At 40.2% G+C, this 25965-nt stretch overlaps 1 protein-coding gene across 1 annotated transcript in view; it reads left to right on the forward strand.

Annotated features, from left to right (window-relative positions):
- The window catches only part of LOC309563788 (arsenite methyltransferase-like), a 54469-nt gene that overhangs the window by 11576 nt on the left and 16928 nt on the right, over positions 1-25965 (forward strand). The window contains exons 2-7 of the mRNA XM_082268401.1: positions 9632-9686; positions 11704-11831; positions 12150-12300; positions 16941-17077; positions 22141-22210; positions 24417-24498. Coding sequence (XP_082124527.1) covers positions 9632-9686; positions 11704-11831; positions 12150-12300; positions 16941-17077; positions 22141-22210; positions 24417-24498 — 623 coding nt within the window. The remainder of the gene's footprint in view (positions 1-9631; positions 9687-11703; positions 11832-12149; positions 12301-16940; positions 17078-22140; positions 22211-24416; positions 24499-25965) is intronic.

Below are 25965 nucleotides of genomic sequence, written 5' to 3' on the forward strand. Positions count from 1 at the left end.
CTTACTGAGGGGTCTGTACTGGGGGGGGCTTACTAAGTGGTCTGTACAGTACAGACCCCTTAGTAAGCCCCCCCCTCCCAGTGCAGACCCCTCAGTAAGCCCTGTACTAGGTGGGAGGGCTTACTGAGGGGTCTGCACTGGGAGGGGGGCTTACTAAGGGGTCTGTACTGGGTGGGAGGGCTTACTGGGGGGTCTGTACTGGGAGGGGGGGCTTACTAAGGGGTCTGTACTGGGTGGGAGGGCTTACTGGGGGGTCTGTACTGGGAGGGGGGGCTTACTAAGGGGTCTGTACTGGGTGGGAGGGCTTACTGGGGGGTCTGTACTGGGAGGGGGGGCTTACTAAGGGTTTTGTACTAGGTTGGAGGGCTTACTGAGGGGTCTGTACTAGTGTACTGGGAGGGGGGCTTACTAAGTGGTCTGTACAGTACAGACCACTTAGTAAGCCCCCCTTCCAGTACAGACCCCTCAGTAAGCCCTCCCACCTAGTACAGACCCCTTAGTAAGCCCCCCCTCCCAGTGCAGACCCCTCAGTAAGCCCTCCCACCTAGTACATACTGTACTAGGTGGGAGGGCTTACTGAGGGGTCTGCACTGGGAGGGGGGCTTACTAAGTGGTCTGTACTGGGTGGGAGGGCTTACTGAGGGGTCTGTACTGGGAGGGGGGTTTAGTAAGTGGTCTGTACTGGGTGGGAGGGCTTACTGAGGGGTCTGTACTGGAAGGGGGGCTTACTAAGTGGTCTGTACAGTACAGACCACTTAGTAAGCCCCCCTTCCAGTACAGACCCCTCAGTAAGCCCTCCCACCTATTACAGACCCCTTAGTAAGCCCCCCCCCCAGTGCAGACCCCTCAGTAAGCCCTCCCACCTAGTACATACTGTACTAGGTGGGAGGGCTTACTGAGGGGTCTGCACTGGGAGGGGGGCTTACTAAGTGGTCTGTACTGGGTGGGAGGGCTTACTGAGGGGTCTGTACTGGGAGGGGGGTTTAGTAAGTGGTCTGTACTAGGTGGGAGGGCTTACTTACTGATCTGTACTGGGGGGGGGGCTTAGTAAGTGGTCTGTACTAGATGGGAGGGCTTACTGAGGGGTCTGTACTGGGAGGGGGGCTTACTAAGTGGTCTGTACTAGGTGGAAGGGCTTACTGAGGGGTCTGCACTGGGAGGGGGGCTTACTAAGTGGTCTGTACTAGGTGGGAGGGCTTACTGTGGGGGTCTGTACTGGGAGGGGGGCTTACTGAGGGGTCTGTACTGGGAGGGGGGCTTACTGAGGTGTCTGTATTAATTACAGGATTAATTAGCTAATCAAAAAAACACTAAATTAAGCAAAAAAAATAAATTAAAAATAATCGTTAGATTAGTCGACTAATCGTAAAAATAATCGATAGATTAGTCGACAGACAAATTAATCGTTAGTTGCAGCCCTAGAGCACAGATCCATGTACCCTATCACTTAATAAAATATTCCAATGGTTTTTGAGAATTTATTTTCACCTGTTTATATTGTAAATTAATCCAATATTACCTTTTATTCAAACTTATCAGTTCTACTAAACCTATCACCAAGAAGCCTATCTCTGTCCATATCATATACTTTATTTCTTTCTTCCAAAATGGATATAGGATCGTACCCTTTCTCTTTAAACCTGTTCATCAGAACTTCAGATTGTTGAAGAAAGTCATCAGTTTTGGAGCAATGTCTGCGAATCCTAATGAACTGTTCTTTGGGTATGTTACAAAGCCAGGAACTGTGATGGAAACTGTCGAACAGCAAAGAAGAGTTCCTATCTATGGGTTTAAAATGATTCCTAGTATATAATCTACCAGATTCTTTAAAAATTTCCAAATCTAAAAATGTAACTTGGTTTTGACTGATGGTCCACGGTAATTGAATATTTTTTAAATTATTGTTCATTTTGGCCATTAATTGGTCCAAGGACTCTTGATCATCTTTCCAAATGATTAATGGGTCATCAAGGTACCTTTTGTAGCAGACCAATCCATCAGGGCAATCATTCAAAATGGTCTCTGATTCCCAACATGACATGAAAAGGTTGGCCACACTGGGGGGCAAATCTAGCCCCCATGGCCACTCCCTTCACTTGCAAATAGTATTCTCCCCCATACCAAAAATAATTGTGGCCTAAACAAAATTCTAAACATTTTACTAAGTACTACTTATGTACTTCAGTGTGATGTATACTCTGAAGGGCTCATTCCACTGATTTCAAAGTGTCTTCATGACTAATAATTGTAAATAAAGAACTAACATCTGCTGTCGCTAGAATACAAGAGTCCATATCCTCCATGGTCTGAAGGAATTGGATAATGTGTTTGATATGCTTGATATAGGCTTCTGTCTTGGTAACCAAGGGCTGTAGGAAATGATCAATATATTGTCCTAACCTAGAACAGACAGATTCTATACCATTAATATTTGGTCTTTTTTTTTTTTGTAATACATTTTTTATTTAATTTTCCAAAAAGATTTATATACATACAAAACAAAAAAAAAAAAAAAAATGGGATGAGGAGAAAGAAAAAAGAAATTACACTTCCATTATGTTCCTTGACTCAATACAATCAACCATTTCTATAATTTTCTAATAATTACCATGAGCCATCAATGTTATGCTTGCCTAATTTCCAGGTGAGAAAAGAGAAAAACAAAAGGGGGGGGGGGGGAGGGTGCTGGCCATAGGGAGTGGATTCTGTACTGTCCATATTTCCGAACTCGGATATGGGCCTTTATTTAATTCTTATACCAACATCTACAACATTATGTTCATGATTCCACTGTGGTCATAATTGCTCTATAAGTTGAGGTAGCTTTAAACAAATACCATTTGTTCCATATTACTTTATGTCTGTCCACATTTCTTCTAGATATATACAAACGTTCTTCCAACCGACATAAGTCATCTATTCCCTTCCACCATTGTTTCAGTGTCGGAGCTTCTATTTCCCCCCACATAGCTGGAATTAGTGCTTTCGCTGCGTTTAAAAGATGTGGAACAATTGAACTCTTGTATACATAAGGTGGATCGCTAGTACAGTGAAAGAGTATTGTCCAAGGGTCCATTGTATTATGTAATTAGTTATCTTTTCTATATAATCCACCACGTGTTGCCAAAATTGACGAATTTTCGAGCAATCCCACCAAATGTGAGCGTGGGAATTAATATTTGGTCTACCAGGGGGCCTATCAATATCCTTATGTATTTTCAGCAAAAAATATATGGTGGGTTGAGATAAAGTTTTTGGTAAGAAAATCTTGAATTAAACCTCCCTGAATCAATCTGTCCAATCTTTTTATATTCCTTCAAAGGGTTTGATCTCAGCAATTGATAGGTTTCCACCTCAGATAATTGTCTAATCATTTCTTCTTGGTAATATTGTTTACTCATCACAACTAATCCCCCTCCCTTGTCAGCCTGCCTAATGATTACATATTTTCTGGGTTCACTTTTTTCAAAACCTTTTTTAAATCCAGTAAGGGTGGGCCACTTTTTTGATCTTCAACTTCTCTAAATCATCAACTATCAAATTCTTAAAAACTTCCACATATTTGTTATCAGTATTTAAGGGATTAAATATTGATTTGTTTAAGTGTGCGCATGAACTTCTGTACATGCACATAAGTCTAAAACATATTTAATTTTTTTATCGGGGCATACTTGAGTCCCTTATCCAAAACTAAGTTCCTCTTTGTCCAATTCCTGTCCACTGATATTACCTTGCCTATTGGTATTTTATTTTTTTGCTCCCTTCTCCCTGCTTTCCTCCCTCTCTTTCTCTTCTTTATGCCCAAAATGGACTTCCATCTGATCCCTGATTCATCCTCATGGTGGATGGATTCTCTAAAAAACCTTTTGTAGAGTGATGTTGGGATGGTTTTGTTTGAGGTATGAATCTATTATTAGTGGGGATGTTGTACCCATCCTGTCCTGGATTGCGATTATAAAAATCGCTCTCCGGAGCTGGATGGGTCTCTTCGTAAATGTCTCCCTGATAGCCCCCTCTCTGGTGATCATTCCAAGCAGAAATTAATTGCTGATGTACCCATTAATAGTCCCCACTTCCTCTTGGTGTACCCCTAAATGGTCCTCCCCTGCCCGGTCTTCTTCCTCTCCAATTGCCCCTGGGTGGAAAGGGAGGAGGAGGAGGGCAGGGGAACCTTCCATTTTCAACTGTTTTACTCTGATCATTTTTAGGGGATTGAACTAAAGGAGTGGATATATCAAATGAACTATCTCTGGGAGGTGAACTCTCCCTAGAGGGTATCTGAATTTCTTCTTTACCATTTGTTTTCCATTTATACACCTCATTACTCTTAGACCCGGTCCACACTTGCGCGACTTGTCAGGCGACTCGTCAGCCTGACAAGTCGCGCTCCCTCGCGGTCCATTGACCGCTACAGGACCCATTCTAATAGGAGCGACACCAGTCGCTCCGACTTAGAAAAAGGGTCCTGTACTACTTCGGGGCGACCTCGGAGTGACTTGCATAGACTTCCATAATGTGAAGTCCCTGCAAGTCGCTCCGAAGTCGTGGTGCATGGTAATGCACAAGTCGCCCCCGAAGTAGTAAGGAGTCGTGTCGCCTTAGTGTGAACCGACTCTAAAAATCATTGTTATGCCTTATACATTTTTTTTCTTTTATTATTTTCCTGAGTTTTTTTGTCAAATGTTTCCAATTTCTTTTTAAGTTCTCCTGATAGTCTAATAAATTCCGGTGTGTCCTTCTCTGATTCAATCTTGTCCCTAATTTCTTTAATCTGATTTTCTATTAATTTGAGTTTCCTTTGTTTCTGTATGAGTAAGAAACAGAGGAGCTCATTCCCTTTACTATTAAAAAAGATGTACCACTCACTTAGTGTCTACATCACAGGTGTCAAACTGGCAGCCCTCCAGCTGTTGTGGAACTACAAGTCCCATGAGGCATTGCAAGGCTGACAGTTACAAGCATGACTCCAACAGGCAAAGGCATGATGAGACTTGTAGTTCCGCAACACCTGGTGGGCGGCCAGTTTGACACCCCTGGTCTACATCATCCATCCGGTTTTTAGGTGGAACATCCCATCTCAAACATCTGGGAATTAGGCCATTAGCTATATAGTGCTCAAGAGATACTACATCCCACCAGGATCTAATTTTCTTATCCATTAAAAATCACAGTTTTTTTTTTTTAAATTATGGGCAAGTTTATCTTTTCTTCCCTTATTTCTGTCACCTGAAAAAATATCCTCTATCTTCTCTAGTTTCCAAAAATTTAAAAACATCTATAGTTGCCGCTAATTTGTATGGTGAAACCATAAAACCACCTCAAGCTGTGAAAAATCAGTTCAACCAACAATTAAATAGGAATAAAAATCATAAAGTAACCTGAAGAAAAAATCTGGAGAAAAATCTCCTGAAGGGAAAAGGCTGCAACCACTAATAATGCTTCCACTGCATACAATATATCAAAAAGAAACTTCAACAACAGTGCTGCGCAAAAGTGATTCTAGCGCAAACAGTAAATATATTACTAATAAAAATAACGTGAAAAAAATATATATATATATATTTATTATCTAGCTATTATTTAAATTAATAGGTACAAAATACCATAAAAATCAACTGAAATTAATTGTAATTAAGCATGCTTAAAACAGTCCATAAGATGCAAAGAGTTCTGAAGTGAAAAGTTGCTTTCAGTGCTGAATAAATAAGGTGCTTGTGTTATCCTCCACCTGAAGAAATGGTCACTCACCTCCCGCTCCGACCCCTGTGTTATCACCAGGGGACATCAGGACCCGATCAATCCTCCTGCTCACCCAAGGTCCTCGATGTAAATGCATAAGAAATAATGGGAAAATCTAGTGCTCTCCGTTTAAGTTTAATGGCCAATAAAAAGTAGTAGAAAACTTACAAAGAATGCACATCAGCTATGCAAGCTGGGACAGTAAAATAAACACAGGCTAGGTGTCCGTCAGATGCATCTAATGTGATCCTCCACCCCCTTATATGCGTTACGTCAAACGCTTGACTTCTTCAGTAGTGGTGGGGTCAGTCTCATCATACCATTGCTAAAATAGACCTCGGTGGCTGTCAATCACTCAGCTCATACCTGCACCTCACCTAACTTAGATGAGCTCGCTCTCCTGGAAGCGGTGTGAACAGGAAGAGACAAAGACAGCTTTGAGAATAATGGGGACACAAAAACAGGATACCCAACTGGGAAAAACTGTATGGAAACTGGAGCTGTAACATCCGACAATCCATCCGACACCTGCATTTACAATCATTACACAGCAATCACATTACCTAAACAACATTATTTATTAATGTACCTAATAATGATAAAATCATAAAAAGTGGTAAAAAAATATATAAATCAGATATAATGATAAAAGAAAATCTATCACTGATAAAACAATTTAAGTCAAAATCATTGTTAAGACCCCTAGGTGCCAATACCTTAATTTCAAAAATCCAAGAGGATTCTCTCCTACTGAGATGTCTCATAAAATTACCCCCTCTCCAATGGGGTACCACTTTTTTTCTATCCCCCAAAGTTGAAGTGAATGTGGATTTTGATTGTGAATAAGTTTAAAATGTTTAGAGACATTATGGTGGCCCTTTTTCTTTTTTTTTTTTTTTTTTTTTATATATTTTTAACATATTCACTCACCCATACATGTGGGGCTCTGGACGTTTACCCAACATACTGAAGCTCACATTCCAACACATATATAACCCCAGTGGACGAACAAGTGATAAAGTCACGAATCTGATATATTCGACCCGTACTCATGGATTTAAATTCCTTTCTCTTATTCACATTAGTCTTACTATAGTGACATGCTGAACAACGTCCACAAGCATGAAAACCATTGATGAAACTAAAAAGGGTACTTTTAGGCGGAATCAGGGGATCTATAACGCCTTTTACTAACCTATCTTTTAATGAGGGGGCTTTTTTATATATAAACCTGGTATGGGGCGGGAGAACTGATCCAAGTACCCTATCCCTTAATAAAATATTCCAATGTTTTTTGAAAACCTTGGACCTGTTTATATTGTAAATTATAATCCAATATTACCTTATATTCAAACTTATTCAGTTCTACTTAACCTATCACTAAGAAGCCTATCTCTATGCATATCATATACTTTATTTCTTTCTTTCAAAATGGATGTAGGATCATACCCTTTCTCTTTAAACCTATTCCTCAGAACTTCAGATTTTTAAAGAAAGTCATCAGTTTTGGAGCAATTTCAGCGAATCCTAATGAGCTGTCCTTTGGGTATGTTACAAAGCCAGGAACTGTGATGGCAACTGTGCAATGGCAAATAAGAGTTCCTATCCGTGGGTTTAAAATGATTCCTAGAATATATTCTGCCAGATTCTTTAAAAATGTCCTAATCTAAAAATGTAACTTGGTTTTGACTGATGGTCACCGTTACTGAATATTTTTCAAATTATTGCTCATTTTGGCCATGAATTGGTCCATGGACCCTTGATCACCTTTCCAAATGATTAATAGGTCATCAATGTACCTTTTGTAGCAGACCAATCCATCAGGGCGATCATTCAAAATGGTCTCTGATTCCCAACATGACGTGAAAAGGTTGGCCACACTGGGGCAAATCTAGGCGAGGGGGTAATTTTATGAGACATCTCAGTAGGAGGAAATCCTCCTGGATTTTTTTAAAATCAAGGTATTGGCACCTAGGAGTCCTAACATTGATTTTGACTTAAATTGTTTTATCAGTGATAGTTTTTTTATTTCTGATTTATATTTTATAGTTTTATTTTATTTTTACAAGATTATAGATATATATATTTAGCACCTTATTTATTCAGCACTGAAAGCAACTTTTCACTTCAGCACACTTTGCACCTTTTGCATTGTTTTAAGCGTGCTTAATTACACTGATTTTTCACAGCTTAAGTGTGGTGTTTTTTACATTTTGGAGAGTTATAACCCTTATCCATTCTTTTTTTTTTTTTTGTTATCTGTGTCCCATTGGGGAGATTTCCCCTCGCTTCCTATTCCAAAGTCACAACGGGAAGTGAGAGGAAATACTTCCAAAGAGAGGGAATTCATGGTTTTCAGCAGGATCACTAGAACTAGTGTCCCCATTGGAAGACTTCTCCTTTTTCCTGTTCTGTGGACAACCCAAAATTCTGAATTTTCTTTCATTTTCAACGATAACGGTAAACATGACAAATAGAGGGGGTGAGTTTCAGCAGGAGTTCTATTTCTATCCAAAAAAGTTTTACCTTTTTGTTGTACTTAAATATTATTTATTAACAATGGTTGAAATTATTTTATAATGTATGTGATATACTATATATATATATATATATATATATATATATATATATATATATATATATATATATATATATATATATATATACAATAGTGTAGCGCAGTCCGGTATCAATATAAATATAACAGGCTTAAGTAAAACTTAAAAAGCCAAAAGCATCGTTTTTTAAAAACATATATAGATAAAAGAAAGTTCATAAAGGTGAAGATGTAGACGGTAAGAAAACACACAGTCCACTAGTGATCCGGTGAAATAAATATTATGTGTGACTTGAGTGCTCATAAAATCCCGTCACCCGGCATTCTCTGCCTCTCACCTCCAGAACTTGACCCCACAGGGTCTAAAAACCTGAATCAATCTCCACGATATTCAGCAAACGATTTCAGTAGAACCGGATCAGAACCTCCAGCGTACCGATATCTCAGAACCACAAAGGATACACCTTCCCAAAAAGCTCCAAAACATATGGATAGAAGACGCGTTGCGTCAAGTGGGCGTAGACTTCTTCCCCGCTGAAGAAGTCTACGCCCACTTGACGTAACGCGTACGGGGGATTGGTCACACGGTCCTACGGCCATCTAACAACACGGAAGCCAGTTGCCTCTCAGCACGCTGCATGCTCTGCTATTTTTATGCCTACTGAATCGAGATACAATGTAAGTGCAATACTGTCTTTGAGCCAATAAAGTGTCATTACTGCAACAGAGAGCACTAGATTGTTTCCTCTTCTATCCATATGTTTTGGAGCTTTTTGGGAAGGTGTATCCTTTGTGGTTCTGAGATATCGGTACGCTGGAGGTTCTGATCCGGTTCTACTGAAATCGTTCGCTGAATATCGTGGAGATTGATTCATGTTTTAAGACCTTGTGGGGTCAAGTTCTGGAGGTGAGAGGCAGAGAATTCCGGGTGATGGGATTTTATGAGCACTCAAGTCACACATAATATTTATTTCACCGGATCACTAGTGGACTGTGTGTTTTCTTACCGTCTACATCTTCACCTTTTATGAACTTTCTTTTATCTATATATGTTTTTAAAAAACTATGCTTTTGGCTTTTTAAGTTTTACTTAAGCCTGTTATATTTATATTGATACCGGACTGCGCTACACTATTGTATATTAATGTATTGAAGGTGTTGGATTACACTTGAGTGTTAGCTGCTGGTCTGAGTTTATATTTATTCAGCGCTGAATCTTCTATTTTATCTGTTATATATATATATATATATACATACATACATAATATGAGTCTCAGTTTTACAAGTTCAGAAAGCCTTGAAGATTTGTAATGTTTTGCTTGTTGATTTGTCTAGCTCTCCTACATCCAGCTGCAGCTCTCAAGGTCTTCAAACATATGAAGATGTCAAGGTATTGCCACCATGATACAAGAATCTGTTACGTAACCTCCACATAACAATGTTAACATTTAGTCATCTGTCATTGTTTTGACTAATCTAAGCTGTCCATTTGGGATATTTCCACTAACTTCCTGTCCCTGTGATAATCTTTTGGCGTGTCAAAGCCTCCCCAGAATGGGGGAAGTGATGCAAAACATTCCTAATGTTGGAAAAGGTGTTAGCAAACTAACAGTTCAATGGTCAACATGACAAAGGCAATGTGGATTATACAGTATCTCACAAAAGTGAGCGCACCCCTTTTGTAAATATTTTATTATATCTTTTCATGTGACAACACTGAAGAAATTACACTTTGCTACAACATAAAGTACTGAATGTACTGCTTGTATAAATTTGCTGTCCCCTCAAAATAACTCAACACACGGCCATTAATGTCTAAACCGCTGGCAACAAAAGTGAGTACACCCCTAAGTGAAAATGTCCAAATTGGCCCAAAGTGTCAATATTTTGTGTGGCTACCATTATTTTCCAGCGCTGCATTAACCCTCCTAGGCATGGAGTTAACCAGAGCTTCACAGGTTGCCTCTGGAGACCTCTTCCACTCCTCCATGATTACATCACGGAGCCGGTGGATGTTAGAGAACTTGCGCTCCTCCACTTTCCGTTTGAGGATACCCCACAGATGCTCAATAGGGTTTAGGTCTGGAGACATGCTTGGCCAGTCCATCACCTTTACCCTGAGCTTCTTTAGCAAGGCAGTGGTTGTCTTGGAGGTGTGTTTGGGGTCGTTAACATGTTGGAATACTGCCCTGCGGCCCAGTCTCCGAAGGGAGGGGATCATGCTCTGCTTCAGTATGTCACAGTACATGTTGGCATTCATGGTTCCCTCAGTAAACTGTAGCTCCCCAGTGCCGGCAGCACTCATGCAGCCCCAGACCAATGACACTCCTACCATCATGCTTGACTGTAGGCAAGACACACTTGTCTTTGTACTTCTCGCCTGGTTGCCGCCACACAGGCTTCACATCACCTGAACCAAATACGTTTTTATCTTAGTCTCATCAGACCACAGGACATGGTTCCAGTAATTTATGTCCTTAGTCTTCTTGTCTTCAGCAAACTGTTTGCGGGATTTCCTGTGCATCATCTTTAGAAGAGGCTTCCTTCTGGGGCGACAGCCATGCAGACCAATTGTATGTTGGTCTGCATGGCTGTCGGTGTATGTTCTGAGCACTGACAGGTTGACCCCCCCACCCCTTTAACCTCTGCAGCAATGCTGGCAGCACTCATATGTCTATTTTTCAAAGCCGACCTCTGGATTTGTCGCTGAGCACGTGCACTCAACTTCTTTGGTCGACCATGGTGAGGCCTGTTCTGAGTGGAACCTGTCCTGTTAAACTGCTGTATGGTCTTAGCCACCGTGCTGCAGCTCAGTTTCAGGTTCTTGGCAATCTTCTTATAGCCTAGGCAATTTTATGTAGAGCAACAATTCTTTTTTTCAGATCCTCAGAAAGTTCTTTGCCATGAGGTGCCATGTTGAACTTCCAGTGGCCAGTATGAGAGAGTGAGAGGGATAACACCAAATTTAACACACCTGCTCCCCATTCACACCCGAGACCTTGTAACACTAACGAGTCACATGACACCCGGGAGGGAACATGGCTAATTGGGCTCAATTTTGGACATTTTCATTTAGGGGTGTACTCACTTATGTTGCCAGCAGTTTAGACATTAATGGCTGTGTGCTGAGTTATTTTGTTATACAAGCTGTACACTCACTACTTTACATTGTAGCAAAGTGTCATTTGTTCATTGTTGTCACATGAAAAGATATATTAAAATATTTACAAAAATGTGAGGGGTGTACTCACTTTTGTGAGATACTGCATGTGTATCATGTATCAGTTATATCTTTGTGATAAAATTCTTTGTGTATGGCCATAGTAAAGTAGGAATATATAAGTACATTTATCTTACACAATCTCTAGATGCTAGCAGTGTGTGATAAGACAGTTTGTATTTTTCAGGAATACTATGGTAAATACTTGAAGAACTCAAAAGATTTGAAAACCAATGCATGTGTAACCCCAGCAAAGCCAATTCCCAGATATATCCTGGATGCCCTGAAAGAGGTTCACAGTGAAGTTTCTTCTCGGTATGGAATTTATATCATTCGGAAATCAATAAATATATTTTTTTTATGCTATTTGTGATCATTTGGTGAGATGGTGCTCTACTACTAAGGGCTTTGGAGGTGGACCTTGCATTCTCCATTCTGACACTGGGTGTGATCATTACTCTAGTGGAAAATAAATTGCTTACTTAGTCTTTTCAGAGGGGGGTCATGTATTTTACCTCTGATCACAATCTATCTAATGCCAGGTTACACCTTTCCAACAGAATTACAGTATGTGATTTGGTTAGGGTTTCTGTTATTTTTTTCATCTTGTGTTGCGATTGTGTGCTCTGTTAGGTACTATGGATGTGGACTTGTGGTACCAGAATGTCTGGAGAACTGCAGGATCCTGGATCTCGGCAGTGGAAGTGGAAGAGACTGTTACATGCTGAGTAAGCTGGTTGGACAGAAGGGCTACGTCACTGGAGTGGACATGACTGATGAACAGGTGATTACCACAGGGAAACATTTCAAACTTCATGTATTTGGTGGTCAAGAGATCTTGTGCCTTAAACTGTACTAGTTGTTGGTAGTATCCAAGCATCACTAACAATTACTTGTCAGTTTTCAACCTTCTCCATATCTATTAAGTAAGTCACAGAGGTAAAGTGGTTGTAAATCCTTACATATACCCAGTGAAGTGACTAGCTTCAAGTGATACAAAGTTGTACCTGTTTATCTGCAGCCCCCTCTTCTTTACAGCCTCCTAAAGCACATATTTTACACAGCATTTCTGAGCTTTTAGAGGCAGGGGGCTAGGAACTGATGTCACACACTGCACAGCACAGATAGGAGAGCTGAGTATAATCTGAGCCCAACCTGATTGGAGAGAAAGTACCCTCTCCCCGCTTCACGGTTTTATAGTGAAACATGCATTGCTGAGGTTGTAAATTGGAGGGGGGGTGGGGCTTTCTCCCAGGATTGCTTGGTGTCAGGATTATTGAACAGAAGCGACTCTTGCAGATAGTGAAGGGAGGAGAGAAAAGCTAGAAGTCACAGTGAGTTCTTTGAAGTGGGGCAAATACACACTATAGAAGGATATGCTTTGTTTTTTTTGTTTTTTCATCTCAGAGGTTTACAACCACTTTATTGTTTGCTTTTGAAGCACTTAGATGTTTCTTATCAATTGATTTTAAATCCCCATTTACCAGATTGTTGCAAACTTTGCTTTAATGCATTCAGAAAATCCTTTATATTTTGTAAATGAATGCAAAGCGTCTCTGATTGGATGAGGTGGAGACAGTGGCAAAACCATCTCGCCTCTCAACCTGGTCCAATCAGAGAGACCTTTACATTCATAGAGAAGATGCAAAGTGTTATTTGAATGGTACCAGTGCCAAGTGAGCAATCTTCTAAATTTACTTAGTAGCAGGGCAGCTGATTGGCACAGGTCCTGGAAGCTAGCGGCTACTACAGTAATTTCCAGCTCTTACAGGAATTGGCCAGGTATGGCACATATATACTTACATTGGTCCAAGATGGATCAATGTAACTATGCAAAAATTTCCATACCTAGAATTCGGCTTTAAATTTAATGTTTATCACTTCTAGAGTTTTCCTTTTAAATGTAAGATTGCATTGGTTCACACTAGATTTGCTGTCTATAATATAAACAAAATAGGCAATTCAGGCACTGTGCAATGATTTTCAGTTCATAAAATGGTGGAACAAAACTGAAATCCCTGGGAGGTAAAACCGTGAGGACCAATTATGATGCCCAAGCATAACCATTTAACCACAAAGATCCTCAATGAAAGCGCTGAGGGATTCTATGAGCTTGTACAGCCACAAACCAGTGTGGTGGCTCGTAATTGTAGTTCCACATAGGTGAAAGGCCAAAACTATAGTTAATACAAGCATATAAAATGTTTATTGATCCAACACCAAAGTAAAAAGGATAAAAAGGCTCCAGTGTAAACAGACTGGACTGTGTAAATGTCAATCACATGTTGCTATAAACCCACATGGACGTGACTTGAAAACCTGAAAACACATACCATTAATGAAGCAGGTGCTGGAGGGAAGAGAGAAGGTCATCTTCCAGGTAAAACCACTCGTTCTCCCAGATAGAAAAAAGTAGATGCTGTGTAAAGGTTATGGTGAAGAGCCCAATGGGTACCACTGTGATGGACTGCTGGCATAATGTGGAACAGCCAGGGATGTATTTTGCAGACAAGGATAAAAAAGGCACAAAAAGCCAGGATGTATATGGCAGTCAAAGCTGTGCAGAAAGGCTGCAGGCTCCTCGATCAATCCCAGGACAATCCTGGGAAACTCAGGCAGAGAATGTGTAGCCCACGCTTCCTGACGGCACACCAGTTGCGATGTCATGGCCGCTGTGGTCATTGGATGTGGTGCGTGTTGGAACACCAGGGGAGAGCAACAATGTTCTGTGGAGCAATCTCTCAGAAGGCTGTCTTTAATGACAACGTGTTTTGGGTGTGGCCCATATTCAGGTCATGTAATGCCCGAAATGCGTCGTCATTAAAGATAACCAGGTGAGCCACTGAGGAAACAATGAGTGCTGACAATTATCCGTCAGCTGAGCAGCCTGAGCACAGAGAAGAGAGCAGCTGTGAGCCCAGCCCTGACACCTTCTTGGCTGTGTTTCTGTATATACTACTTCCTGTATTCACTGTGTGTGTGTGTGTGTATGTGTGTATATATATATATATATATATATATATATATCTCTAGTAAAACCTTGGATTGTGAGCATAATTAGTTCCGGAAACATGCTTGTAATCCTAAGCACTCTTATATCAAAGCAAATTTTCCCATAAGAAATAATGGAAACTCAGATGATTCGTTCCAAAACCATTTATTCATAAGTCTTTCAGTTTATAGTCTATATACAAAGATTATAGCAATGTGATAGGTTGTGTCATCATAAAATGTCCATCCACAAAGGCGCCTCCACAATGGGATTAGAAGCAAAATCCAGCAGGAGCTACAGAGTATAAAAGAGAAGAGAGGCGCCTCTAAGTGTAGCAGTATGGGGACATTTAATGAAGGTACATTTAGCAACTCGCATGGTTGATGATTTAAGAGGCACATCTAAGTATGCAGGCATCCGGGGTAAAGCTGTCCACATAGACCATCTTCTGAACCACTGGCTCTCACCGATGTCAGTCTGCAATTGTGATTGGGAAACTACCCTGCAGTAGAGTGATCTGAAAGCGAGACTTTGAATCGCTCGTGGAGCGCAGCGTGGAAGGGTGTGATGAAGATGGCAGTGCGGAGGATGGTCTATGTGGACAGCTTTACCCCGGATGCTTGCATACTTAGATGTGCCTGTTTTAATCATCAACCATGTGAGCTGCTAAATATTGAACCTTCATTAAATGTAACAATATTGCTACATTCAGAGGCGCCTCTCTTCTCTTTTATACCCAGTTGTGACATGACGCTACTTGTATATCAAGCCATCGCTTGTATATCAAGTCAAAATTTATTTTAAAAATTTGCTTGTCTTGCAAAGCGCTCCACAAACCAAGTTACTCTCAAACCAAGGTTTTACTGTGTGTGTATATGTGTGTATATGTGTGTGTATGTGTGTGTGTGTATATGTGCGTGTGTATGTGTATATATATATATATATATATATATATATATATATATATATATATATATATATATATATATATATATATATAGCTAAAAATAAATAAAGGAACACTTTGTAATCATAGTATAGTCAATTAAGATGATTTCAGATGATTTTGTGGTAATGAAATTAACAACAGGTGCACTAGATGGGCAACGATGAGGCGACCTCCAAAAAAGGAATGGTTTTACAGGTGGAGGCAACTAAGAATTTTTCCCTACTCCTCTTTTCTGCCTGTTTTTCACTAGTTTTGCATTTAGCTAGGGTCAGTGTCACTACTGGCAGCATTAGGTGATACCTGGACCATATAGAGGTTGCACAGTCAGTCAGACTCCTCCAGGAAGGCACATCAATATGCACCATTGCCAGAAGGTCTGCTGTGTCTTCTAGCACAGTCTCAAGAGCATTAGTGATGGTCTGGGGAGGCATATTCATGGAGGGACGCACAGACCTCTACAGGCTCGACACAGACCTCTACAGGCTAGACAATGGCACCCTGACTGCCATTAGGTATTGGGAAGAAATCCTTCGACCCATTATCAGATCCTATGCTGGTGCAGTGGATCCTGGGTTCCTCCTGGTGCATGACAATTGCCAGCCTCATGTGGCGAGTATGCAGCCATTTCCTGTAGGATGATGGAATTTATTCCATTGAATGTCCCCCCCACTATCGCTTGGCCTAAATCCAATAGAACACCTCTGGGACATTGTGTTTCGGTCCATCTAACGTTGCCAGGTTGCCCCTCAGTCTGTTTAGGAGCTCAGTGATGCCCTGGTCCAGATCTGGGAGAAAATACCCCAGGACACCATTAGTTGTCTCATTAGGAGCATGTCTGGATGTTGTCAGGCATGCATACAAGCACGTGAGGGCCAGACAAACAACTAAAGTTGCTGCAATAAAAAGTTTCAGCAAAATGGACTAGCCTGCTGCATCATTTTTTCACTTTGATTTTCGGGGTGTCTTTGAATTCAGCCCTCTGATGGAAATTAAAATGATCAACCTACAAACAATGCGGCATCCTTTCGTTCCTAACACATTACCCAGTCCATATTAGTATAGATATCCAGCATGATGCATGATGTTTTTCCACATTGATGTGTTTCCCATACATCTGATGTGTTTTCAAAGTGTTCCTTTAATTTCTTTTGAGCAGTGAATATATATATATATATATATATATATATATATATATATATATATATATATATATATATACACACCAGCAACAAATAAATTAATAGACTAGCAATATGCTTCTTTTAGAATCCTGCACATTTTAAATTTAAAAAAGTATATGCTCTTCCTACAATGGCTTGCTGAACACACAGTATAAAACGTGTCCCTAGAAACTTTGATAAGTATTATTACTCTGTTTTATAACATATAATGAGAGTTTTTCAGAGTCTGGCACTTTGCACTTACACATTACACTTTAACACTATTTTATTTATAGGTAATCATTCATTTATCAATATTTTAGGTGGAAGTTTCCAAAAATTACATTGACTATCATATGAAAAAATTTGGCCACCAAGAGCCCAATATTAACTTTGTCAATGGCTACATTGAAGATCTTAAAGGTGCTGGCCTAAAAGACCAAAGCTATGATATTATAATGTGAGTATGATTTTTATTTACTTGCCATGTTATAGGGATTGCAGTCTTGAAACCGTTGTTGTACCCCTATATCATTGTAGAAAAGAACAGCTATGATGCTGAATAGAATTTATATAGTTTTAATAGTTTTAGTGCTGAATGTAGTGCTCCAAGGTCATATGATTGTTTAGATTCCCTGGTTTCATAGCCAGATGTCCCTGGAAACTGTGTATGAAAATGCTGGCAGCTATAGTTTCATAATTAAAGTGTCATTAAATCCAAAACCAAAAACACAGTCCAGTGTTCCAAATAAAACATAGTGGTTGTGAAGGCTGAAGGTTTTTTACTTTCAAGCATTTGTTGCATAAATGGTAAAAAAACCTTCAGTGTGCAGCTCCCCCATCAGCCCTTCTAATATTTACCTAAGCCTGATCTCGATCCAGTGATGTGCATGAGACCCAAGGCTCTCCGGTCTCTTCCTCCTAATTGGGTGAGATTCAGCAGCAGGAGCCATTGGCTCCCGCTGCTGTCAATCACAGCCAGTAAGGTGGGGGGCAGGTCTGAGGTGCACTCTCTGTAACTTATGGACAGAGAGAGAGCAGGCTCTGGAGCAAGCACACACAAGTGCCCCCACAGCAAGCGGCTTGCTATGGGGGCACTCAGCAAGGGAGAGGAGCCCAGAGTGCCTAAGCAGGGGACCCAAAATGGCAAGATCTGGGCTGCTCTGTGCAAAAAAACTGTACAGAGCAGGTAAGTATAACATTTTTTTCCTTAACAATCACTTTACATATGCAGTATGGGCCTTGCTCTGGTTCTCTACATTTATCTAGTGCGGTCTCTGTGTGCAGGCTTTCTTTAATGACATTGCAGGGTGTGCCAGAGCATTTGATTGTCAGTGTCTCATCCACTGAACCTCTCTGTCAGCGCGGTGTAAAGCAGTTGGGTAATATACGCGATCCACTACAACGGAGCACCGATCACTGACCTGTACTTACAGAGTGGAACAGTGCAGTAAGAGTCACATGGTCGCAGGAAATTAATGATTAAAGAGGTATTCATTCAATTATGTTTGGCTGGTTTTACTAAAGATTAGGGTTAGGCAACCTTTTGAGCATAGTGTAGCAAAAAATGTTTTCAAAGAAATTCAGGGTGCCAGCTACATATAAAAGAAAAATAAAATGTCAACTTTACACTCTTATTCACAAAAGAAAATTAGTAAGTTTATTTTTCTAAATCTTTTATTTTTATCAATTATATACAATCATCATGTCATGTAACATATACATTATAATAAAAAGAAAAAGCATAACATTTACAATTCTACAAAAAACTACAAGTTTACTCCTTTACTTATATTTTTCCCAAATGATTATGTCTCTTCAGATACGATCTAGGATCCATTCTCTAAATTTGAAATCAAACCCAAAACAAAATCAAAACCCATAACAAAAACAACCCCCCCCCCCCCAAAAAAAAGGGGGGGGGGGACCTCTTTGTGCTTCTTGTATCGTCCATCTCACTTGTCCCTCATACAGACTCCTTTCTCTTCGAGATGACAAAATTATTCCAACCACTCCATCTCGACTTATATTTATCTAGTTTATGATTAGCATAAAGGTGTCCTTTTATGAACGGGTGAATTTTTTTCTCCGTTGGCTTCTCTACAGTTCTCCGGGGAAAATGATCACATCTGGCACCCATTTTATGAATTGGAGAACTTCAGTTCGCCCAGGGTGATCAGAGGAGAACGGTTTTCTCTGAGATCTGTGTAGAAGTCAATGGGGCGTCTGTAATCTCGTGAGACAAAGCGAGATTACAGTAGTATGAAAATCCCTGGCGCGCTTTAACAAGCAGAGATAAATTATCACTGCTGAGTACACAAGGTTAATAAATAATAGTCCCCTTACATAAATATATATATACACTGAATACACACACACATACATTGTATATATATATATATATACACATTAAATATATATCTACAAGTATGTGTGTATATATATATATATATATATATATATATATATATATATATATATATATATATACATGTATATATATACATAAATATGGCAGGGGGACATGATTACTGTGTTGGGGGGTCTGAACGAGGAAGAAGGAAGTCCATAATCTTCCTTTTTCCCCCTCAGTTCTCCCCCGATTCTGTCTTCACTCCCCGCTTCACAAGCTCCAGGCTGGTGAACCCGGGAGTGTGAATTCTGACCCAGATCGCCAGTGAAGTGCGGGGATCGCAGCTTCATAGCCTGGCCATTTCTGTGTCAGTCAATGACAGATTCCCATGTGAAGAGATGATCAGCGGAGAACATGTTCTCCCCCGATCATTTCTGTTTCATAAACTGAGAATGAATGGAAATGAGCTGTGATCAGCAGGATCACTGCTCATCTCCATTTCATAAAAGGACACCTTAATGCAAGATTTTCTCATTTGTTAATTTTCTCAACCTTCTTAATCCACATATTAATGTCAGGGGCCACGTCACTTTTCCACTTCAGTGGAACACACATTTTCGCCGCATTTAATAAATGGGGAATTATCGAGTCTTTGTATTGATTCCTTGGAAAGTTAGACATATGGAGGAGGAAGAAGGCTGAGTCCATCACTATCCGGTGCTCTGTGAAAGTCTGTATTATTTCACAGATCTGTTCCCAGAATTTTTCCATTTTGGGCACAACCAAAAAATATGTAATAAAGTCCCTCTTACCTCTCTGCATCTCCAGCATCTATCCGTATTTACTTGTGAGATTTTATTCATTTTCACCGGAGTTTGATACCACCTAGATAAGATTTTATAATTTACCTCTTGTAATTTTGTACATATAGATGTTGCAAATGTAGACCGGAATATTCGACTTTTCTCTACTGTGGAAAAGGTATAATTTAATTCCCTCTCCCACTCGGTAATATAAGAGGGTTGTTAATTGTCGCCTTGTCCGATCATCATTGCATACAGCCTGGATATGGTATGTGTCAGCACCCCCTTCTGTGAACAAATCTCCTCAAATGGTGTCATCTCTAAGTCTTCCCGATTAGGTATTGGTAGAGACTTAAAAAAATGTTTAAGTTGGATTGCTCTCCAATAGCCCAATCGGAAGTCTCCTGTAGGTTCCATTAACTCTTTCTCTGAGGGCCATCCTGCCGGTGTTAGAAAGCGATGATTTACCATCTGAAATTATCCGGTTTCCATCAAATTTTTAAATACCTTATCTTGGTATCCGGGAGTAAATTGGGGGTTTCCTAGTACTGTACTGGGAATAGGACAGACTCCTCTCTTGTTAACTTGAACTGTTTAAACATTTTTGGGAAAACTCTAATTGTGTGTCTAATAAGAGGATGTGGTAAATTAATATCTATGCGCTACCACAAGAGAGATAGGAATCAGAGAAAAGAAGAGATAGATAAATGGAGCACCAGAGGTCCTGCAGCCAGTTCTGTAGTGTCACCACATACGATAAGATATACATTTGAGAGAAAAACCAGCGCTGAAACCTCTTTAAAAAGGTGAACCATACATCACAGTACTAAATATCAATAAAACAATATTGTAATAAAATGCAGTAATAAAATATGGAGGATATTCCTCAAAGGCTCAATAAAGCAATAAATGGCAAAATCAATAAAGTGATAAATATAAAATGGAAAGGTAAAGTGACAAGTGCAGAAAAAATGTGCCAAAGTGCTAAGTTGATCTATAAAGTGATCAGAGAACTGAATATCAAGATGATCCGTGCTCTAGAAAAAGTATTCGAAAAATAGACTAAAAATTCTTTGTGTGCAGACAATGAGCGATTGTACAGGTTCTATAGACCAAGAACTGATCAAAAGCTCCAACTGAGGCAATTAATGTTCAATAAAAAACTAATAAAAAACTAATGTTCAATAAAAAACTAATCAAAAGCTCCAACTGAGGCAATTAATGTTCAATAAAAAAGGGCACATTTATTATGCTCCCTCTTGTATTCGTTTTATATTCTCCACCTTCACATCTCACATCACCACAATTTCTGCAACATTAGACCCCCCAGATCAGACCCAATTTCTGCACCTTCATACCTCAGATCACCTCAGTGCCTTAACCATCACACCTCTAATCAGCCCCAATTCCAGCACCTTTACACCTCAGATTAGTCCCCAATTTCTGCACCTTCACTGACTACTACTTTTAGAAAATACTAACTAAACAGAGCCCCCCCCCCTTCTTCAGAGTCCTCAGAGTCCCCCTCCTTTCATTTCTCTTTCAGCAATAGGGACAGTTAACAACCAGGATAATGTGCTCTCATAAATGCAGTCATTGGCCATGTCTATGTACATTTTTGCCAGCACACATTGGATCGTCAACTCTCGTCCAAAAGCTTTATTTTATTTATAAAGACTGATCACATCACAGTAGACAGAGTGCAATGTTTTGGAGCCACGCAGGACCCTTTGTTCAGGTTTGCCATCACATGCCTGATGAAGAGATCTTGTGTGGCTCCGAAATGTTGCACTCTCTCTATGGTGATGTGATAATTCTACAATAAAGCTTTGGGACGAGACTTGATCCCTGGTGTGCTTGCAAAAATATACCTAACCTGTGATGTCCCCAGTCTCCAGGTGGTTGTTGCTGCAGCACCCATCACTTCTGAGCCTAATCCAGGAATGTGTGCAATGAGAATATTGACATTATCATAGGCCATGTCTGGAACGTGTGCCAAGGGTTACCAGCCCCTGCTGCAGATTGTTTTTTTATTGTGGACCCTGCTAAAAGAGAATTAGAGATTCACTAAAGGTTTACTTATTCTCAGCCTAGTTGTACTGTGCTGACAGATCTTATTATTTATTATTTCAGGTGCTTATATAGCGCTGTCAATTTACGCAGCGCTTTACATATACATTGCACATTCTCATCAGTCCCTGCCCTCAAGGAGCTAACAACCTAAGGTTGTATCAGTTGTAAACTAGATTTGAACAATGTCTATTCTAATAAAGGGTTAAAGATCTCAAGACTTGGATCCTGCCTTGTATGTTAATGAGGGAATTTCTGAATTGATAGTCTTACAAATGTATGTGTGCTTTACGACAGATCCAACTGTGTCATAAACCTCTCTCCAGATAAGAAAGCTGTGCTAAGAGAAGCTTATCGAGTGCTAAAGGTAATGTACAGTGTGTGTAACTATTCAATAAAATTGATCAAAAGCCATTATACAGTATTTTCTCTTTATAGGAAACTGACAATGAAAAAACTAGTATGATGAACATCTTATCAATTCTGGCGCACAGCTAGGCAATGTTAAACAGAAGCATGGGGACAGATTGATTATACTGCATTCAATTAGCCATCAGCTGTATTCGCTTATGCAGTGATTACATGCGAGTGATCAGCCCTGGACACAGACAGTCATTTTGTAGCTCGGATCTGTTTATTTTGACGGGAGGAGTCCTGGAGTCCCCACTGTCAAAATACAATAGGGCAGCGGGAGAGATCCCTGCATCCACAACACTTGTGTGAATGCGGGAATCTGTCAGTTTCTTTCGTTCAACTCACTGGCTGAATGGAAAAAAAAAGTTTCCTTGTATACCCAGCATAACAAGCAACCTGATTTGCATCTAAGCCCCCGTTTACACTAGTTTGATTTCAGAGGTGACTTTTGTCGCATATTATTGCACAGCAATCAAAATCACATTTGCCATGGTGCCTGTCCACCTCTATGCAGTGCAGCATGTTTTTGGAAAGGATACAGTTCCTACTTTAGTGCGCAGCACAGTTTTGGCCCCATAGATCTCAATGGAAATTCATCAAAAACGCATGTAAAACGTTTTGTGTAGGTTAGGGAGTTGGCACCCGAAGGCATGCTGACAACCAGTGGCTCATCCCTGCCCTGCTCATTCAGCTGTTGCTCAGGGATTCTGAAAAAAAAAATAAATGGTGTGGGGGTTTCGCCACAATCCAAATCAGGCCCTTTAGGTAAAATTTTAAGAGGGACCTAATGCAAAAAAAAAAATGGCATGAGGTCCACCCAAAATCCTTATCAGACCCTTAAATGCATGAACAAGAGACAAAAGACAAACAAAAACCAACCGTGACAAGACAATTGGGACTTTATATGAGGCAATGGCCATCCAAGGCTAATTCTCTCCATCCCTAATTAGGTATATATAAGGGGAGGGGGGGGGATAAAATGGGTAGTTGGAAAGGTACAATGGGGTCGGCATATTGGGTACAATATGTCATAATAAATATAAATATCCATAACGTAATATTGGTATTACTTTTAAGGAAGCCGATAACCCAATAATTTTAGTAGGATAAAACGAGAAGGGGGGGGGAGGCGGGACTTTGTGTGAGGTGTGTGGAGTCGGTGGGCATGATAGATGAGTACAGTCACCTGACATAAAGTAAAAGATTTAATATATAACATATGTAACATGAACAGAACATGCATGATGCATAAGGTTACATACATGTGACTTACAGTCAAAGAGGCAATGAGGAACATCTTAGATGCAGAATCATACAAAATTGGTGAAATATACATTGGGATAGAGGTCATTGACGATATACTGTATAAAGTCCAAATATAAAATATTGTAGGGGGACACATCTATATTAGGCTCAACGCGTTTCGTGGACATTCCCACTCATCAGGAGCAGATGCATCTCAAATTAGTATTCAAAATGGGGTCAGTCTTAAAAGGGTAGTATGGACAGTGATCCAAAAGCCAAGAAGTCTATTCCGGGAGCTGTAGGGGCCCACACCACGGCCCAGGTGCGTACCAGATAAACATTCCAGGGTACATGTAGCTAGTTAAGGTATTAAGTTGTGATGTCACAGATGTTAATCTCCAGTGATTTCTATAGGGGTAAAAGTGTAGGTTAGTATATAAGTGTTCACTGGTGCTACAGTGACAAAATATAAAATATGAAAATATAAAAATAAAAATAATTCTGTTCATGTCATTTTATGAGATTTACATATGTTATATATTAAATCTTTTACCTTATGTCAGGACCCTGGCCCAGTGGTTGTGGGGATCTGTGGGCAGGGAATGTTGAGGATTTGTTGCTGGGATTTCACAGCTAATAGATGGATGAGAAGGGCAGAAATGAGTCACGGGTTGTTGGGATGCTGGTGGGTGCCGGCTCCTTAACAACCAGCATCCCTGAGAGTTGAAACTGTCATATTAGCGGTGGTAGGAATACCACTGCTAAGTGATTTGAGCAGTCTCCTTCCCCTACAAAAAGCACAGCAGGATGAAAAACGGGTCAATAGTCTATCACATCCCAAACAGAGGAGATATTTCTCATTTTATCTGCAGTCCTCAATGTCACAGCATTTAAGAGAACGTTGTGTTTTGCAGGATGGTGGAGAGATGTACTTTAGTGATGTCTACTCTGACAAGCCAGTTCCTAATGAATTAAAGCAAAACAAAGTTCTGTGGGGTAAGTGCACCATATCGGTGGTATATTCAGTATTATATATATTGTCAACATAATAAGATTTCTGCATGATGAGCTATGAAATCCGGGATATCACCAATATACTGCATATCTCTTTAAAGAGGTTATCCAAATATTATGGAAACTTATACTAGCCAAGTACAGTATCTTGTTATCCCACTTTATTTTTGGTACCTGTATCAATGGACACAAGTCATTACTATCAAATCACATTTATTATTTTTTTAAGTAAAACAGTACCTTTTTCTTGGCATACATGTAAAGAAGCTGCTTTCACCAGGTCTCAGCCTTGCACTCTAGATTAGTACAGTAAAGCAGAACTCCAGAACACATGAAAAACTCTGTACATAAAAATATTATCAAATGTATTTTTTTCTACTTTTTTCCTATGTGTTTACAATGCTACTAGTGGAGGGTAACACACCTATAAATTTCCAGTAAGAGTCTCTTCCCTGCTTACCGGACACCAGTAGGTTACTGGTACCACAGGGCATATTAATCTTGGGAAGTGCAGGGCTCAGAAGGGCTCTTCAATCCTGACCCAATAACCCCAGGCTCACCCCACCTGGCTGATTGATATAATCGTGACCTATAAGCACGCCAATGCTATGGTATACTAGGAAATGTAGTCTTGGAAGCAAATAAGAAGGAAAACTCTCCTATAGCTCGGTGTCTTTTTGGAGAGGACTGGTCACGCAAGGGAGCTGCATTTTTAACTAGATTTTTACATACTTTAGAAAAATGTACCATTGCACTCTATCTGCTCTGCTTACTGAAGGTAGAAGGACATACTTACTATAGTTCTTAGGCCTGGTTCACACTGGTGCAACTCCAACTTTGGGAGCACATGTCGCATGATGTGTACAAATGAATGCTTCCCTATGAGAGCCTGTTAACTGATCCGACACAAGTTGGTTCGACTTTGGAAAAGGTTCCTTGATATTTGAAACATACTGATACAGTTGTTTCCATTAAAGAGGATCTTCACCCTATAAAGGAAAAAAATAAAAGTCAGCAGCTACAAGCTGTAACTGCTGAATTTTAATAAAAGCACACTTACTTGTCCAGGGATCTAGCACCATCCTCACCCAGACCGGTTTTTCACCAGACTTCGGGTCCCTGATACCAGCATGTTTACTGTAGGAAACCATCTGTGACTCCTTGCAGCTTCACAGCTGGCTTCTCACTGCACATGCGCGATCTGTGCTGCACTTGTGAATTGTCCCGCAGCCTTTTGGGACCTGTGACGTGTCAAAAAAAGGCTGTGGGCAAAGAGGGGAGGCTAAAATTCCCCTCGGTTCGCTTAGGTGATCCGAGCGCAAGAGTAGCTTTAATAGGTACCCACTCCCCAAAAAAATTATCACATGCAAAAATTTAGTGGAGTGGGGGAGTACATAAAGTGGAATTTCCCCTTAATGGTGAAGGTCCGCTTTACCTTGATCTTTACAT

The sequence above is a fragment of the Pelophylax lessonae genome (genome assembly GCF_965119305.1).
Source record: "Pelophylax lessonae genome assembly, chromosome: 9".
Lineage (NCBI taxonomy): Eukaryota > Metazoa > Chordata > Amphibia > Anura > Ranidae > Pelophylax > Pelophylax lessonae.